This window comes from Equus asinus, chromosome 4 (assembly GCF_041296235.1).
Source record: "Equus asinus isolate D_3611 breed Donkey chromosome 4, EquAss-T2T_v2, whole genome shotgun sequence".
In the NCBI taxonomy this organism is placed as follows: domain Eukaryota; kingdom Metazoa; phylum Chordata; class Mammalia; order Perissodactyla; family Equidae; genus Equus; species Equus asinus.
Window position 1 is genome coordinate 70193076 of NC_091793.1, and position 19885 is coordinate 70212960.

At 35.4% G+C, this 19885-nt stretch overlaps 1 protein-coding gene across 6 annotated transcripts in view; it reads left to right on the forward strand.

Annotated features, from left to right (window-relative positions):
• EPB41L5 (erythrocyte membrane protein band 4.1 like 5) overlaps positions 1-19885 on the forward strand; it is a 146748-nt gene that overhangs the window by 55920 nt on the left and 70943 nt on the right. For all 6 annotated transcript variants that reach the window (XM_070507488.1, XM_070507487.1, XM_070507489.1 and 3 more), the window contains exons 4-14: positions 2778-2820; positions 3769-3847; positions 5267-5311; positions 5494-5546; positions 8353-8473; positions 8611-8698; positions 9476-9564; positions 12243-12312; positions 17143-17312; positions 18359-18465; positions 19749-19776. In XM_070507488.1, the coding sequence (XP_070363589.1) occupies positions 2778-2820; positions 3769-3847; positions 5267-5311; positions 5494-5546; positions 8353-8473; positions 8611-8698; positions 9476-9564; positions 12243-12312; positions 17143-17312; positions 18359-18465; positions 19749-19776 (893 nt within the window). The remainder of the gene's footprint in view (positions 1-2777; positions 2821-3768; positions 3848-5266; positions 5312-5493; positions 5547-8352; positions 8474-8610; positions 8699-9475; positions 9565-12242; positions 12313-17142; positions 17313-18358; positions 18466-19748; positions 19777-19885) is intronic.

The following is a 19885-nucleotide window of genomic DNA, read 5'->3' on the forward strand; positions in this document are numbered from 1 at the left end:
TCCGTTGTTAATGTCTTTTACTCTTCACCAACACACACACACACACACATTTTTTTTTTCCTTCTCTGTTTGAAGAAACTTTGGGAGGAATCAGAAACCAGTAGCATCTTGGGGTTAGGGGTTGCATGTGGTGATAGAAATTGGGTACATGGGGGTGGCCTATTGCAGGGCTTGGAGGGACTGTTCACCATAATCTTTTAATATTACCAAAAAATTATACCATGTGAATATATTACTAATATAAAATAGTAAAATAAAGGGGTCCATGATTATTGTTTTAAGTAATATGTGCTCATTGTGGAGCAAGTTGAAAATATAGGAAAGCACGAGGAAGAAAAATTATCGCCAATAATCTCACCCACCTAGAGATAACATCTCTGTTACTGTTTTGTTATAGATTGTCTCTGTCCAAAAGAAAATGCATTTTTTTTTTCCTGAGGAAGATTTGCCCTGAGCTAACATCTGCCAATCTTCCTCTTTTTATGTGTGGGTCACCACCACAGCATGACCACTGACAGACGAGTGGTGTAGGTCCACACCTGGGAACTGAACCTGGGCCACCAAGTAGAGTGTGCTGAACTTAACCACTAGGGCACCAGGGCTAGCTCAGATAATGCATGTTTATATATTCAAATTTTTACATTTGGACAGAACAATTCTATTTTGTAACCTGCCTTTTAAAATTTAACAATATATTGTAAACACTCTTCCAGATCCTTAAGTATTTGCTACCCTTTTTTTAAAGTTGCTGTGGTGTTCTATCATATTTAATTAATTAATATTTATTTAAAATATTTAATAAATAATTAAATACATTAAATATTTTGCCCAGTTCACTATTGTTAGATACATAGATTGTTTTAATTTTCTTTGATGTAACTCCTTGTAAGTAAATCTGCATACATCCATAATGATTTCTAGTTGTGGAATTGCTGAGTCAAAGACACAGTTATTTTTAAGGCATGATCAGATTGCCTCCTGGAAGAGTTGTGCTCATTTGCACTCACTGTGGTGTATCAAGAATTTCCTTAACCTAGCTACATGAGGCTATCCAGGGGACCAGCCATACATTTGTTAATTTATTGGAGTATAGTAGATAAAACCTGAAGATAGGACAACTCCCAGTGGGGAGTGAAAACTGATTTTATCTTATACCCAGTATATGATTGGCATCAGGCTGGAGTGGGTATTTAGCACAATTAAGTTTGGGATTTTTGGATATTTGGTTGCTGGGCTTGGCCTGATGAGTGGACTTTTTGCTGTCCACGTTGAAATCTTCTCTGCTAATAGATTGAATTGTGTTCTGCTCACTGGCTGGCCTAGCATTCTCTTAATGGAGGGATGTGTAAAATGGAACAGTTGCTAGACTGAAATATGCTTAAAAGTTGATGTCCAACTGAATTTATTGAAAGATGAGAGATGACTAAGTAGCCTACACACTTGGAATCCAGAGAAATACTGCATAGTATTTAATTGCCTTTTGAAATGTTTACTGAGCATCCTATTTCAACAAGCACAAGTACTATGCTGGCACACTGGTAGTTCTGTGAATTTCTCTTTTGGATCTTGGGAGAGAGTGGAGAGAAGAGGCTCAGCAAATAATTGGCAAGAAAAGCAAACAGTTACAAGTCTGTTAACAATGCAGCCTTGTTTACCCACTCTTTGCCTATCTGGATTTCTGAAACTGGATTCCTTAGCTCTGTTAACTGGCACGAGGGCACTCTTTTCGGTTAGGGTGCTTGGAATTGTAAGCATGCTGGAGAGAGCATAGTCAGTATATCTTAGCTGGGTGAGTGCATCCTGTCACTGTTAGGACTTGGTCCTGTAGGGGGATTAATAATGAGAAGTGAGCTGGGAATTGTTTATCAGTGGAAGCTCTGGAATTGCTTCTTAGGTCTGTTTGTGTTATGGGCATTTCAGAGTGGAGAGGTTACAGAAATGAAGAGCCTATTTACTCTTGAAGCGTGAAGTCTGCTAGTCACAATTTTAACATTTTTTGTTTGTAAAGCAAAGGAGCAAAGACTGCTCCGTGTAATAGATAGGGCCTTGGTTATGAGAAAGATCTAATGTTATTGTGCAGGCTCTTTCAAAGAGTACTACTTCGGAGTAGTATCAATTTTGTAAAATTTAAGTGACATTATTTCACTTGTATTTTGGTTATGATCTGTTAATAAATCTTAGGTTTTTATTACAAGAATAAACCGGGCACTGGAATATGAGGTTACTTTTCTTCTAATTTTAACAGTTTTGAAAGAGTCATTTTATGGGGAACAGTGAGGAAAACTAAGGGCAAAGTCTAGAATATCATCTTTGTTACTGAGGGAACAGAGGAAATGTTTTAAAAAGTCGTGTATCTGGTTTTAGGTCTTTTTTGCTCATAAGCAAAGTGTCATAAGCTTGCTGTGGATATTGGGCAGGTAACCTCCCCCCTCTTGTTTTCACTCTCACTTTTGTTTTTCTCTTGTGAAATATTTCTTTGTGGTTATCAACAAAAGCAGGATGAGAATTAGCTTTTAGTAATTAAAATGTGAAGTTCTGGGGCCGGCCCAGTTGTGCAGCGGTTAAGTTCACTCATTCCACTTTGGCAGCCTGGGGTTTGCTGGTTCAGATCCTGGGCGAGAACCTACACACTGCTTATCAAGCCATGCTGTGGCAGGCATCCCACATATAAAAAAGAGGCGGATTGGCGGCGGATGTTAGCTCAGGGCTAATCTTCCTCCAAAAAAAAAAAGTTAAGTTCTATCACCTGCTTAACATCTGAATTTTTTTGTTTTCAGCATTGGTTGGATGGTACAAAAAGCATCAAAAAGCAAGTAAAAAGTAAGTGGTGAAAAAAATGTAAATTAAATTATTATGTGTAATTAGATATTAGAAACTCTGATTCTTAATAGTAAAAACATAAATCATTTTTCAGATGAATTTATTAGCATCTCTACTTTACGAAAATAATTTCAGTCTGATATATAAACCCACCCCCTAAGTTATGTAGGATTAATGGAAATCTAGATTCAGATGCCTTGCAGTTTGTTTCCAGGAGAAAGCCGTGCAGCTTGTGAGTGAGATTGAGTTCTTGTGAGATGCTTAACTTTTATTTATTAATTACCTATATTAGAATCTTCCTATTAGGCATCTGCTAGTTTAGAAAATATTTTGAGACTTCAAGGTTGTAACTGTTTAAAATTAAGAGTAATGAAGTGAAGCAATTCACATAAAATGTCAGTATTATTCCTGGCAGTGGTCAGGGGAAAATACCCATGTCCAATCCATAATCTAGTCTGTCATCTGTAGAATCAGAGGTTTCAGGGTACGTCAGCTCTTGCCTTTACAAAATAATGGGACCACTGAGAGTATAGGATTTAGTGAAGTAGATGAAGTGAATTGAACAGTATGTGGGAGGGTTTGCCATGTCATATGCATTCCTGATGCTTTCAAGAAACACAGCCGGGCGGGTTTTTAGGGTTGTTACATAGCATGGTTGAGACTTTTATGTGGTGCATTTGGCCCTGAACTGTTGGAATTAATCTAGCACTGTCTGTTCTTGGGAGGACAGAAGATTGCAATAGTACTATATGATGGGACATTTAAAATGTCCACTGATTGATCTTTTCGTCTTAGGTTTAATTAAGCCTATGAGGTAACCTGAAATATTGCCACAGTAACCTGTTATTTTCTATCTCCACTTCAGTAGATTTTGACAGATTTACTGGCTGAAAATCCCTTACTATTTAGTTACATAAAAAATTAAAGTTTGTTTTTTTTTAATGGCAGTTGGCTCACCCTATTGTCTGCATCTTCGAGTTAAATTTTATTCCTCAGAACCAAATAATCTTCGTGAAGAACTAACCCGGTAAGACCACCACCTAGAGTTGTACATGGGTAAAGTTTTGATCAGGCTAGCTTAGGATGTTGGAAGATTGTCTTTTTAGTTCTTTCCAGTTTATAGACAGCTAGTGAAATGGATTCCTTGCCCCGGTAACAAGACCTTAGACAATAATTTCGTTTTGGGGCAGTGTTTTTTTTTGTTTTTTGTTTTTTTTTTAAGATTTTATTTTTCCTTTTTCTCCCCTAAGCTCCCTGGTACATAGTTATGTATTTTTAGTTGCTGGTCCTTCTAGTTGTGGCATGTGGGACGCCGCCTCAGCATGGCTTGATGAGCGGTGTGCCATGTCCGTACCCAAGATCCTAACCAGCGAAACCCTGGCCCGCCGAAGCAGAGCACATGAAGTTAACCACTCGGTCACGGGGCCAGCCCCAGGGGGCAGTGTTTTTTATGTGTAGGATTCTTTTCTTTTATCAGTTTTCAAAATGAAGAGTTGATTCCCTGGCATCCTCCAGAGGTAACTAGTGAGTTCTTTTTTTTAAGTGTCATTATCAACTCATGGATATTAAACAGAACTGAAGTGTTTCAATACTTTGCCATATTATGTTTATTCATGTTCAAAATGATCTATCTTTGGCTGCTGGGAATTTATTCAAGTTGGCTCCTGACTTTCTTTACCTATTCGGGTGCCATTGATTAATGAAACATGTTAGATCCTGATTTGGTTTGAATAGTTTTGGGTAAACTTTAAGTAGATCATACACACTTATTTTTATTTTGTCCTGCCTCCTTGGTATTTATTCATTGACTCTATATTGTAAATCCATGACTCTAGCACACATACTATTTATTAAGTAAAAAACTGAGTTGCTAAGTCCCTTTAGAAGGGTTTTGACTTGAACACTCTGCCAATGAGATTGTAGCTGTTATCCATCGTTATGTACGTGCCTGTGTCCCCTCACATATGAGGTGGCTGTGTTGTCAAATTAAGTTAGATCACAGAGCTCATTCTCCATGATTTGCTTTAAACCTTTGGTGCCCGTGCTATACTCTGTGTTCTGCTGTTATCTTGTGGACACGCTACCATCCTTCTGATGCTTATTGCCTCTTTATGTTCTTTTTCTTTATAGACTATTGTGGGTAAAATTCTGTAATTAAGAATGTTTTGGGGCTGGCCTGGTGGAGTAGTTGTTAAGTTTTTGTGCTCCGCTTTGGTGGCCTGGGGTTCGTGGGTGCAGATCTCGGGCACGGACCTACACACTGCTCATCAACCCATGCTGTGGCAGCATCCCACATACAAAAAATGGAGAAAGATTGGCACAGATGTTAGCTCAGGGCCAATCTTTCTCACTAAAAAAAAAGAAAAAAAGTTTCTTCTTTATTCAGAAGGAATTATTTCTGATAGTAAATTTGTTCTATTAAATTTGTGACTTTTATTTTTCTTAGGTATTTATTTGTTCTTCAGTTAAAACAAGATATTCTCAGTGGAAAGTGAGTACTAGTTATTTAAAGTAAACCACGTTTTCTTGAGTAGTTGAAAATGATTTTGAAAAATAAGTTTATAGTTAATTATGAAAAAGAAATGGTCAACATAAAATATGTATTATTTCCATTTATCTTAAAATTAAGGTTGTGAAATTGACTTGTCTAACAAATTTGTACTTTGTTCTCAGATTAGAGTGTCCTTTTGATACAGCAGTTCAGTTGGCAGCTTATAATCTGCAAGGTAAGCAATTCTTATGTTGACTGTCAAGAGTAAAGTGTACTTTTTTATTGTGTGCTTTTAGTTAAAGAATTTAAAAAGATTCAAAGTAATATACAAGAAAAGAATCACTACTGTTTTTGTGTAAATTTGTATCAGTATCTGACTCTGACTTTTACTTTCACTTGTTTTAGAACATTGCCTTCTTTTTCTTCCCTGTCACTTTATTTGCCCCCTTTCCACTTCTAGTTTTGTTTATTTTCAAGCAAAAATTGCAGTCTACTTCATAATAAATGTTATATTTGGGCCCTCAGCAAATTTTTTTTCTTAAAAAGAACACAGTGATATATGAGTAAATTGTTGTAATAGCCACATGGTTTGCTTTCTTTAGTGGTAGTCTTATAAATGAATCCTTGAGAGAAATACTTAGAGTGTATTTAAAAATTCCTGGTGATTATGTTACGAATAAAAAGAGTGTTTTCCAATAAATAGGATTAATGAAAAACTTATTCTTTTATACCTCCTTGTTACACTGATCAGATACTCTTAAACTCAGATATTTTCTTCTGAAAAATTGACATTTTAGTAAGAATATAATTTCTTTCCTTCTTCACAAAATAGAAAGAAAGATTCTCTTGGAGTTTCTCTATATACTAGAATAAAAATAAAAATATTGAATGATTAATCAAGATATTAATTTATACCTTTTCTGGTGATTCCATATTTATCCCCAGTTCCTCTAAGATCCGTAGTATGTATTTGCCATTGTCTAGATATTAATAAGACTAAATTTTTACATTTTATGGTAAACCTAATATTTTTGCTTCTTTTGTGCTTCTGCTATTTAAGAAAGCATACTTTCCTGTTGATAGAGGGATTGGTGATTGGAGGAAATTTCTGTCCTCCAAAAATTTGCCACTAGTGTAAATTATCTACCTGCCTCCATCTACTGTTCTAGTCTGTCTACAAATTAAAACTTGTTTTCTCATGTGCAGAAAATATGTATTCCAAGCTAGATACAAGCTTGGAAATGTTGTGCCTCTAGCGTTGTAATAATCAGAAGTATATAATTGCATGCATATTTTCTTGAAAGTAGACTTTTACATTTTATTCCTGTATGAGGTGGTTAATTCTAAAACTCAGATGTACTGAAAAGCTGTCATTTTCAGTATCTGTCTTACACCATTGATTGCCTCATATATTCTGTCTCTCTGTTAGTTTGATGACAGCTAAAGTATATGCTTCTTGGAAATATGATTTTTATGCATTTTTGTGTATATAACAAAACACTATTCAAAGAAGTGCTTACTTCATAATTGTTGGTTTGATTCATGCTTGTGGCTCTTTTCTGTTATCTCTTAACCTTACATGTCATATTATTTTCCTAAATAAAAGCTCTTCCCTACTTTCTCTTTCACCCACGGCACCATTATTTTTATGATTCCTCCAAACTTCATGTTTTATCTAATGAATCACTTTGTCCCATGTCTAATAGTTTACCAGATCCTCCTAATTCTTAAGGTCTTTAAGAATAAAGTTGCTGAAGTATTACTGTCATCTTTATAAAATGAGCTCCTTGTTTCTCATTTATGATTTTATATTTTATCAGAATAATTTTTATTACCTTTTTCTCACACTCTCGTTCAATTTTTCTTTACTTATTTTTGTTGTTGTTGATGAGGAAGATTGTCACTGAGCTAACATCTATGGCAGTCTTCCTGTATTTTGTATGTAAGATGCCACCACAGTGTGGCTTGATGAGCAATGTGTAGGTCTGCACTGGGATCCAAACTTGCAAACCCCGGGCTGCTAAAGCGGAGTGCACAGACTTAACCACTATGCCGCTGGCCCAGCCCCTTCTTTACTGTTTTAATATATATCCTGAGCAACGTTACATAGCAGATTTGCTGTGGTGCTCCTTCAAGATATTGTGGTTCAGACAAGAGAGCAATTTCTTCACAATAAAGTGGGCATGATAATAAATGTTTTCCAAGCTTGTTGTGAAGTTAAATGACAGTATATCTGTAATATGTCCATTGTGTAGAGTAGGTGCTCAATAAATAATGTTGTTACCATTTTTATTATTATTGCAAGATAGTTCTCATGTACTTTTTCTCTGTGCAGCTGGATTTTTTTAATCAAAATGGAAATATTTTAATTTTTTATTATGAGTAAAATATTCTTTTAAAGGAAAAATTTCTTAAGTATAGAAAATTAGAATTATTGTTTTCTCTTCTTCCCTAAACCCACAGTTCAGAGGTAACCACAGATGAGTACGTGTTTGTGCATTGTCCAGTTCTTTTCCTACTGCTTTCCTTCCTCAAGTATTCTTTATTAATTTTTTTTTCAGTTATCTTTTTAGGATTGATAATTTAAAATTCCAGGAGGGACAGAGATGATATCTTACAGTGGTATATGATGTCATGTTCTGTGCATTTTTAGATTCTTGATAATTGCCAGCTAATTGTTTTTTAAAGATTGCTAAATAAATTCTTCATTATAAGATCAAAAGATATTTCTCTGTGGAAGTCTGGAAAGAGGTTTTCAGAAGCTAAGCATTATAAGCTATGAATAAATTAAGAGAAAGACATTTAATTGAAAGCGCACCACTAATCACAAATGTGTGATTTGTGTACAAACAAATGAGTCATAAGACTAAGCTAGATTTATTTTTGGGAATGGTCTGGGTGTTCTGAATTCCTGGTAGTTTAAAAAAGAATCTTTTGTAATCTTCTTAGCAATTTTTATTAATAAAATGAGTTTTGAAGAAAGATTCAGCAGGAAATAAACTCATTAACAAAATATAATGTTCTGGAACTTATGTTTGTAGCTGAACTTGGTGACTATGATCTTGCTGAGCACAGTCCTGAACTTGTATCTGAGTTCAGGTTCGTGCCCATTCAGACTGAAGAGATGGAGCTGGCTATTTTTGAGAAATGGAAGGAATGCAGGTACTTAATATTTGATCACACTTCCTTTAACATAATGACAGTAATGACTTCATATTTGTTTTTTTTCTATTTCTATACTTGGTATAGAATTCATTTGACATTTATTATTTTAAAAATTACTGTTTTTTAAATTTCAGAAGTCAGACACCAGCACAAGCTGAAACCAATTATCTGAATAAAGCCAAATGGCTAGAAATGTATGGGGTTGATATGCATGTGGTCAAGGTGAGCACTGTGTTGTGATGCTTTTTAAAAAATTTATTCCTTCAAGATTCAAGGTGACTGGAATCTTTCAGTCTGAGGGAGGATATGGAGTCTGCATAGTTTAGCATGGGATATTTTGGATGTGTTATAGACATTGAGATTAAGTACTGAATGATGAGAATCTCATATCGTTTCATTATAAGAAAGAAGAGGAACAATCAGAATCTCCAGAAAGCTAGGTCTGTTCTTTTAAGCTGTTCTTCTCTTTTTTGTTGTTTTTCAAACCACTTGTTCTTTCATTTCATGTTTATATCATCTTATATCACTTAACCTGAGTAGGCTCTGTAAAAATAAAAATAATTTAGGAAACTAAGTTGAAAACTTATAGCTCGAGAGGACTTTGATAATCTGTAGTATAGCTTGTGTAGTGATTTAAGTTATTTCTAGTTTAAATAGCTAAGTTTTCCCAGAGAGGCAGGCTTTTTCAGAATTTGTGATTTAAGTGGTTAGTAGAATATGGAAAGAGCCTGGAAAGAGCATTCTTTGTAGTGGAACTGTACATACCTATTTTCACTGGAGACACATCTTCAGACTCTAGTGTTGCGCTGAACTAAATGTATGTGTAAATCTTCCTGAGAATGTTATTTTGGGGTACTCTAATTGTTGAAAATACCTTGCATATTAGTCTCTATATAATTAATATCATTCAATCTGAAAATATAATTAAACAGTTGTGTGAAAATGTGAAACCTGTTTTATGCAAATAAAGCTAACACATTTTGCTGTCCTTTAAATTAGGCTAGAGATGGGAATGACTATAGCTTGGGACTAACCCCAACAGGAGTCCTTGTTTTTGAAGGAGAGACCAAAATTGGCTTATTTTTTTGGTAAGTAGAGTTAATGTCAAAGATACTTGTTGTTTTGTTTTTTTAATGAGTAAAAACATTTGTATCAAGTTATTACGTGACATAGAGTTTGGAAATCAAATAGTTCTGAAAAGCTTGTAAATGAAAAGCAACTGTTTCCTTTCAGACTCCTATCTTTAGTCCCCCCCACCAAGAGACAATTTTTCAAAACTTTTCTATCCATATTTTCCGTTAGTCTCAAGGAATATCAGAATAGGTCTTAATAGAAATATTTCTATAGTTATTAAATGTTCACATGGGCACTCTCTCCTGTCATGTAGTTGTGTCACTATTTTTAGTATTTCTTGTTCCACAATCTCAGTTGCTCTCTACTCTATATTGTCTAAGAGGAAGATATTAGCACTTTCACCCCCTGTTTTAACCCCCCCCCTTTTAAAGCTGTGCTTCTCTTTCTGTGTCTCAACTTCTATCATCCATACTTTTAAATTAAATTTGCATTTTACTTTTACATCAAGGATGGATTTTACTTGGACTTCATAACTATAATTAAGTTCTTCATGTTTTATCTGGTTGGTTCTAAAATCTGAAAATCCGGAAAGAGTGTTTACAGTATGATGTCTGTGTCGGAACAGGCGCAGAACTTAGTGTACTGGTGTCATATACCTGAGCCGAAGACGGCCGCTGTGTCTCGGCCCCTATGTTGTTTACTTCCTCACAGCACATTAGGACTTTGAACTCAAAGCCCGCCAGTGCCAAACTCAAATGCTTACACATCCACTTACTTTAAATATAGCCCATGAGTATATTTTAAGCCATTTAGAGCCTGCCTGTTTTGCATATCCCACTACAAATTGCACCCCATGTCTGTTAGCCATAGATGACGCAAGTCCTGTAGCAATAAAAGACCCCAAACCACTAATGCCCTTCAGAGCTCTCTAACCCAGACTCCCCCCTTGCTGCTGAATGCCATCCGCCAGACATAGAAGCCTCCTCTCTCCTGGGCGTTCCAGTGCCCTCTTCTTTGTGGTGGCCCTATGCTGCCACCTCTGGAAGGTCTCCTGTGAAGGACTTCCCCTCTCATGCAACCCTGCCTAAACACCTCTGAATAAAGCTCATTGTGCAATACTGCTGTCTCATGGTCCTGTCTTTCTCTTGATCAGCCCTGAAATCCTTGAACTCACAAACAGGCTTGCATTTCCTCTCTGTATAGCTTTTTGTTTTTTCTCAAGTTCTTTACTCACCCTCAGTCTCATGCACCCCACACATCCCTTTACATCCCTTTTTAGTTACCTGCTTTTGTCTTCTCCGTAAGCTCTTTCGAATTCTTGGGGGTTGCATTCAATGATTCTTCTTTTCCACTTGGAACTGTTTGCTCTCCAGGCTGCTCTACAGCTTTTGTCTTGGGACTTCCTTTTCCTGTTTTCTCAGCTAAGATCCTTTGTTGTCTTCCTATATTTTCCTCTTTCTTTGCTTTTGTTTTTACTGATGTGTATCCTCAAGTAACTGCCTATGAAGAGGATGTAAGAGGTAAATTATTTGAGTCCTTGGGTGCCTTAACACAGTTTATTCTTCTGCTTTGCTTTCTTGATAATTAGGCTGAGAATGGGATTTTAGGTTGAAAATGATTTCTCCTCAAAAAGTTGATTTTATTTGATTTATTTTTGCATTGAGGTGTCCCTGCTAGGGACTCTTGGAGAGGCTTGAGTGGAACACCTTTATAATTCTCCCTGGATGGGTGAGGGAGCTGGAGTGTTTATTTACCCAGTCCTTGAGTGTTGATTCTCTGACTGTTCCAGCTTGCCCTGTGGGCGGTTGGAACAGGCTTCATGGCCGGAGAATGCTGAGGCGGGGAGATAAAGAAAGCATTTGTATACCACCTCATACAATTGTTGTGAGACTCAGTTGAATTAATACATGTAAAACATTTAGAAGAGTACCTGACACTTAGTGCGCATTATGTAAGTATTTGTTACACTTAAATAAGTGCTAGATCTTTGCTCCTCCTCCACCTAGTACACTTAGTTACTTATTGGTTTAGTACAGCTCTTGGAAACAAGGTATGTTTTACAATTATGTTTAAAAATTAGTGAGAGTTGCATTGTTTTGACATTCACAGTTTATAGAAGTACAGAGTTCTAATGTGGTAGATTGTTTAGAATTTTAGTAGAGGTAGGAGATAGAGTTGGAAAATGGGCCATAAAGTGAGATTTTTAAAGAAAAAAATTTTTTAGCTAAAGATGTATTTCTTCAAACCAAGATTGCTGTAGAGAATAGAGTTGAAGGCCCTGATCGCTCATTAGTGTGTCTTTATGCCTTTTAGAAGGCTTGGTAGTCTTTCCTGTATCCACTTCCTGTGCTGCTGCTTTAATGCTGGGCCTGGAGAATCTCTTACACCATAGTTGGGGGCCTGTGAAATATATATACGAATTGCTTCATTTTCTTTTTTCCTTAACATTTTTAATGCCTGATATATTTGCAGCATCAATTTTGCTAGAAGTGTTGCATTTGAAATATGTTTTTTTCTGTCATCTTAACTATTTTTTAGATTGGAGGCTGTTTTCATGGGCAGTGCAGTTTATGTTTACCCTCTTAATCAATTTGCAATGCAGAAGTTCGGTGATTAATATGCTTCATGTAACAATAAAATTTTTTTTTTTTAATTTAGAGGACATTTATTTGTTATTCTTATATTGTTATAGGCCCAAGATAACCAGATTGGATTTTAAGAAGAATAAATTAACCCTGGTGGTTGTAGAAGATGATGATCAGGTAGGAATTGTATTGCATTATTTATTTAACAATGACTATGTTATGTGATAACTTAAGTCTCTAAAAGAGGAAATGTTCCTTGTTGTTTTACAGAACCATAGAACTTAGTACAATTAATAATTTAATTAAAAAATTTCCTGCTTCAAGTCACACCATCCTAAAAATACAGTTTTCTGCCCTTAAGATTAAAGATAATGTAGACTATTCTTGTTTCTTTATTGATAAATAAATCTCGTGTATAAAAAGTTACGTTTAAATAACTTTATCTGTTTAGTACCTGATCAAAAAGATTAATCAAAAAGATCTACCTAGTAATATTTTTTAATAAAGCCTACTAAAATAAGGATTACGGTTTTTTTGCAGTTAAATCTAGTTCCTAATTGATAAACACAGCAACGTGGATGCATCTCAAATGTGTACACTAAGTGAAAGAAGTTGGACTCAAAAGATACGACTGTCTGAGTGCATTTCTGTGGCAGTCTGGGAAAGGCAGACCTGTAGATGTGGAAAACAGATCACCAATTGTTTGAGCTTAGGGGGGTGAGGAGGCTTGATTAAAAAGGAGCAGCACAGGGAATTGTGGGAGTGAGAACTATTCTGTGTCGTGATTTTGGTGGTGGTTGCTAGACTATGCATTTGTCAAAACTCACAGAATTATGAGAAAATAAAAATAATTTTACTGCATACAAAGAAATAAATTTGAAAAAAACATGTACATACTATAGACCAATGTAGGTAAAAGCAAATTGGGCAGAATGTTACAAAGATTGGTGGTATGCACAGTGGAGTCTGAGAATGACCAAGCAGAACTGAAAAAAGAAGATTCTCAAAATTAGATGAAACAGTGATAAATTTTAAGTTTTACTGCTGATATACATGCAAATGATTGCCTTATCACACACTTTGGAAGAAAATCAAGACAATAATAGAGCATTTTGAAAAGAAATCTTTTGATGGCACAAGGGATGATCATTATATCATCAACAAATGAGTTGAAAATGATTCAGAAGAGGCAGATTTCAGATGTAAAAATAACTTATTTTACAAATATTTTCCTTTTTATGTGAGCACATATGTGATTAAATGATACTTGTATCTAAATCTAAAGATCATCCTTCAAGAAGAATAAATTATAATTCTATGTGATAAGAAAACATGGTCATAATTGGTGACACTCGTCCTTATTGGGCCATAAAATAATTGTGCATCTTAACAATGACTTTTTTTCTTCTTCTTTTTGTGAGGAAGATAGGCCCTGAACTAACATCTGTTGCCAGTCCCCCCCCACCCCCGTTTTTTTCCCCTCCCAGAGTCCCAGTAGATAGTTGTATATTGTAGTTGTAGGTCATTCTAGTTCCTCTATGTAGGATGCTCCCACAGCATGGCTTGATGGGAGGTTTATAGGTCTGCACCCAGCATCTGAACCGGCAAACCCTGGGCCGCTAAAGCGGAGTGTGCAAAGTTGACCATTACACCACTGGGCCATCCCGAATGACATTTTAGATTTGATCTAATACAATAGTAGCTTCTTGGATGTATTTTTGAAGGTGTTTTATACATATATACAAGCAAATGTATGTATCAGTTCTTTATACAAAAGTTATTATGCTTATATACTATTCTCTACTTACCTTTTTTTTAACTTTACATTATAACTTGGAATCTTTTCCATATCTGTGCATAAAGTACTTCTTCATTCTTATTAAGGAAAACAAAATAAAACTACTTAATATTCTAGTGTATAGATGTACCATAATTTATTTAATCAATTCTCAGTTAATTGACATTTATTCACTGTAAATACATTAATTTGTAGATTGGCAAGTATCTATAGGATAATTTCCTGGAGGTAGATTTGGTGTTTCAAATGGTTATGTGCATTTGTCCTGGATATAGAGAGATCCTATTGAGTTCCACTAGTTATTGGTGTACAAACCTGTTTCCTCAGAGGGAGTAAACACATTTTTATCTGAAAGGTGATAATGGAATTTCATTTTAGGTTAATTTTTATTTCTGTTATTATGAGTGATATGGAACATCTTTTTATACATTTGAGTTATTTGAATTTCCTTTTCTCCAAACTGTCTATTCATATCCTTTGCCCATTTTTCTTTCGGGTTGTTGGCCTTTTTTCTTACAGGTTTTGACCTTTGTCATAGAAATTGTAAATATTTTATCTTACAGTTGTCTTTTAATATTGCTTATCATGGTTTTTACCATGCACTTTAAATAGGTGAATTTATCAGTCTTTTATGGCTTGTGGGTTTTGTGTCATAGAAAGGTTTTCCCTACTTTGAGGAATACATTTTCCCATGGTTTTTTTCCTGTGTGCAGTTTTTGTTGGTAAATTTTATTGAAGTATAACATAAATTCAGATAAGTGCGAAAATAAGTGTACAGCTTGTTGAATTTTCACCTACGCCTGTATGACCAGCACCCCGATGAGGAAATGGAATAGTACCCGAGCTGTAGGATCTCCCTGTGCCCTCACCAGGTCCAGTCCTCAAGGGCAACCACTCCCCTGACGTTACCACTGTTAATAAGATTAGTCTTTGCTTGTATTTGGACTTTATGTAAGTGCAGCCTGACTGAATGTTCTCGTGGTGTCTGCATCTTTCTTTCAGCGTGGTAGTTGTGAGCGGCAGCTGTTGCGGTGACTGGTTGTAGTGGGCTCGTCCTTGTTGATAGATAGTATTCCATTTTATGACTAGACCACGCTTACTTATCCATCCTGCTGACGGATATTTGAGTTATTTTTAGTTTTTGGCTATTAAGAAGAGTGCTGCTCTGAGCACTAGGAGACGCCTGTGTTTGACTTTTGTGAGGACCATCAGTTTTCCAAAGTGTCAGACAAGTTTACGTTCCCACCCGCAGTGTGTGAGAGTTCCGTTTGTTCTTTTCTTGGCTAATGTTGGTGTTCTCTTTTTCATTTTATCCATTGTGGTAGTAGAATCATTTTATGGTTTTAATTTGCATTCCACTGATGACTGTTTAGCACTTATTTGTATATTTGTTGACTATTAAGATACTCTCTTTTATGAAGTGCCTGTTCAAGTCTTTTGTTCACTTTTCTGTTGGGTAATGAGCTCCTTTTCTCAGTGAAGAAGTTCTTTACATATTCTGGATATCAGTTCTTTGTCAGATATATGTGTTGCAAGTATCTTCTGATCCTTGGCTTGCCTTTTGACTCCCTTAGTAGTATCTTTTGGATAAGTAGAGGGTTTCAATTTTAATGTAATACACTTTATAAATTTTTTTCTTTGTCATCAATACTTTTTGTGTGTTGAAATTTAAGAATTTTTGCTTATATCAAGGTCATGGAGAAACTACATAGAGTTTATAAAACATTTTACATGACAAAGTAGTTTAAATGAGAAAATATTCAACATATACTGAAAAGTACAAAAAATTATAAAACTGGTATCCATTTTACTCATCTAGATTTAACATTTTTGGCATTGTTGCTTCAGAATTATCTTTTAGAAATAGATAAATTAATAAAAATAAATTTGATACAGCTAAGGTCTGATCTCCCAGCTCATACCTTTCTTCCCCATAACTGGCCATCATTCTTGGAGGATATCATTCTCACACTTTCCAACTTTTTCCAGATATAAACACATCATAACACATGGTAGAATTGTTTTAAAAATTTACATAGATTGTATATATTTGGATTTTTTGCAGCCCTTGCTTATTTTACCCAAACAGATATAGCCATGTAGATCTAGTTCATTGATTTTTAACCTATATATAAAATTCTCTTTTTTTTTGGTGAAGAAGATTAACTCTGAGCTAGCATCTGTTGGTAGTCTTCCTCTTTTTTTTTTTTTTTCGTGCTTGAGGAAAATTAGCCCTGAGCTAACATCTGTGCCCATCTTCCTCTACTTTGCGTGTGGGTCGCTGCCACAGCATGGCTTGATGAGTGTGTAGGTCTGTGCCTGGGATCTGAACCTGCGTTGCCAAAGTGGAGTGCGTTGGGCTTAACTGCTATGCCACTGGGCTGGCCCCACTATAGTATTCTATAGTACGAAAAAACAATAGTGCATTCATCTTTTGTTCATTTATCTCTGTATAGTTTTTAAATATACTATTATTTACTTGATTATTTCTCTTGTTTTGGACTAAATGTTTTTTGCCAAGTTCTAATATTATAAATGAGAGTGTGAAGAAAGTCTCTGGGTGTAAATTTTGGTGTTTAGAAAATCTTTTTCCTTAGAGAGACAGTGTACCTTAGTTATTACAAACATAGGCTCTGGAGCCCAAATGACTAAGTTCAAATTCTGGTTTCCTCTCTTACTAGCTTTGTGACCTTGGGCTTATTTTCTTGAGCTTCAGTTTCCTTATCTGTGAAATGGGGCTAATGATAGTATCTACTCATTGAAGCAGCTCCTGTGAAATCTTTAGAAAAGTACCTGTGAATGTTAACTGGTAGATTCCTGTGGTTATGGTTGCTATGACAAAAATGTAGACATTTTTAAGTCTGTTGAACTATATTGCCAGATCTTATATGAACTTTTAAATTATAATTGTACATTTATCCCAAAGTATGGCAGATAAAGCCCATTTTATGTTTCTCTGAGCAACGAGATCACACGTAGAGAGGACCCTCTTAGGAATATTTTTATATTGGCTAAGAAAATGGACAGCTTGACTTCAACTCTGCCTTTTTATGTAGGTAGCTATAAAGAGTGTCTGGGTTTCAGGGAGCAAGCCAGATGCTTTATTATTTGATTCTTGGTATTGCTGTGGTTTTATTTGTACCTGAGTAATGGGATGGGACTGTTTGATCTAATAATTACCTATTTTTACATCCTTTTTTCTTTTTCAGGGCAAAGAGCAGGAGCATACATTTGTCTTTAGACTGGATCATCCCAAAGCGTGCAAACATTTATGGAAGTGTGCTGTGGAGCACCATGCCTTCTTCCGCCTCCGAGGCCCCGTCCAGAAGGGTTCCCATCGATCGGGATTTATTCGACTAGGATCACGATTTAGATATAGGTTAATGTTAACAGCTGCTTGCTATAGCTTTAATTCATTTATAGAGGCCAAAAAATTTAGGCCAACCTCTCATTTTACAGGTGTGGAAACTAAGGCATGGAGAAATAAAGTGATTTGCCAGTGTTTTCCATTGGCCAGAATAAAAGGAAAAAGTGCTGTTGTTATTGGTTGTAATTTCCTGAATAGACAAGAAAATATTGTAATGGTGTAATTAATTTTATATCCCTCTTGACATTTACTTTATGTATTAATTAACCCCTGATTTAAATCCATGTAGCAAAAGTTGTATCTATATGTTTAGGGAGTCTCTAACCAATAGCTGTCTACCATATAGTAGAAGGGTATCCTGCACTGAGTGGGAAATTAATCTGGATAAGATTTCTGGTCCTTTATAAATGTGGTTTCATTATTCTCATAGATTTTGTTTGTTGGTGATAAATTACAAATGTTTTGGTTTACCTGAGAGTAGATTGATTGTGAGTTTTCAGCATACGGTGAGACTCAGTCTGTATGATTTAAAGAAGGAATGGATAATATCAATAATGTGGCAAGTCGATTGTGTGGGATTCATGTAAGAGAGCTTCTTTCTACTTACATTAAAAGTGGAGAGGTATTTTCTTCATAGAATTTAAATGGAAATTAAGGAGAGTGAGGTAGTTTTAAATATTTCTGGAAAATGATTTTGAATGTATATTACAATTAGAAAAAGTAAATGAGAATCTTGAGTTAATTGCACACTTTGATTGAGAAGTGTGGATGGGGAGGGCAAGGAAGTTCCATAAAAGCACAGGTACTCCAAACTTAAGTTATTTTTAGATGATGTGCATGCTTAAGCAAAAGCAATACAATTTGTGTGTTGCATATTTCACACAAGCCTAATGAGTGAAAGAATGATATGGTAAAGAGAGACATCAAGATTTCCATTAGTAGTTTCTTTAGGATGGCTCTTTTAAGGAGAACCTCAATGTAGACTTTCTCTCATTTATGTCTGATTACTGGAGGCCTCAAATTCTCTTATTCCTGTTAATATGCCTCATTTATTTTAGTGGGAAAACTGAGTATCAGACCACAAAAACCAATAAAGCAAGAAGATCAACATCCTTTGAAAGAAGACCCAGCAAACGATATTCTCGACGAACTCTACAAATGAAAGGTGAAATGCAACCGTTTCACAGGACTTTTCTTCCTTGACAATTCCTCCTGTGTTGGTATTGTTTACTTGAGAGGAAGTTGGCTGAATCTTGAGTCTGTGCCAGTCAACTAAAGTATTATTGAATTTGGTTGTGGCATAATCAATTTAATAAAACACAAGGGAAAAAAATTGCCTTTATTATTGCTGAGGGTAAAACTTCATGTTAATCCCAATTCGGACACTATTCTGAGTTGTTCAATTTTTGTTCACGTGGACTGTTTTAGTTCTGTAGAGTAGCATTTTCCCTTCACTTTTTGACTTCTAGATCTCATTCATAGTAATCTCTCAAATCCCCTTGGGACTTTTACCAATGTTGGTATATGCTGAATAAATTTTAAGTAAAAATTTATTTCATATTATAATATTATTAAGGATTCTGTTAAATACAGTTTTCAAATTTAATTTTCAGTGTACATCATACATAGACATTTCCAAGTTCATAAATGTTACCTGCTAATTTGTTACTTTAATTATGTAATTAAAAGCATAGGGGCTGGCCCTGGGGCTGAGTGGTTAAGTTGGTGCACTCCGCTTCGGTGGCCCAGGGTTTCACCGGTTCAGATCCTGGGCACGGACATGACACCACTCATCACGCCACGCTGAGGTGGCGTCCTACATGCCACAACTAGAAGAACGTGCAACTAAAATATACAACTATGTACTGGGGGGATTTGGGGAGAAAAAGCAAAAAAAAAAAAAAAAGCATAGTTTACTTTGACAAATAAACTAAAACTTGTGTTTGGTTTAGAATCTGAGTTTGCATTAAAATACAGATTGAATTTTAAATTTGTGTAGTGTCAGGGTCATTACCAGTTGTCCAGAAATAACTGCCTTGCCCTGATGTTTGGCAGTATCAGTTTTTTAAAAAACTGATTTTTATTCATAATTTTTAGTATGGCTATGAATCAAATAATGAACCATTTCAATATGTGGTGGTTTAAAATCCTAGCACTCCTTACTTCCCACGTTTCATTGTTGCTCAGGTCACACGAGGAAGCTGGCAGATATCTGTTGTAAAAGAAAAGATGCGTGCTTATTTTACTGATTATTTCAAAAATGGAAATAGTTGTCATTATTGACTTTAATGATGTGAACCCTAGAACACTATGAAAGGAAGGTTTTTAAATCTATAGTTGGGAAACAGGGCTTACAAAACAATTAGTCCAGATTTGCTTTTATGAATGGTGAAGCAGTTTGCCATGTAAGAGGAAACTAATGAGATGTTCTCTTTTTTCTTCTGTCAGCAAGTACAGCAAAACCTGAAGAACTCAGGTGAGTAATGTCCTGCAACTTAGGAATTGATATAGAATATTTTAGAATTTATGTACTTGGTGTCATTAATTAAACAGATATTTGTTGAAGACCTATCAAAATGTTAAGT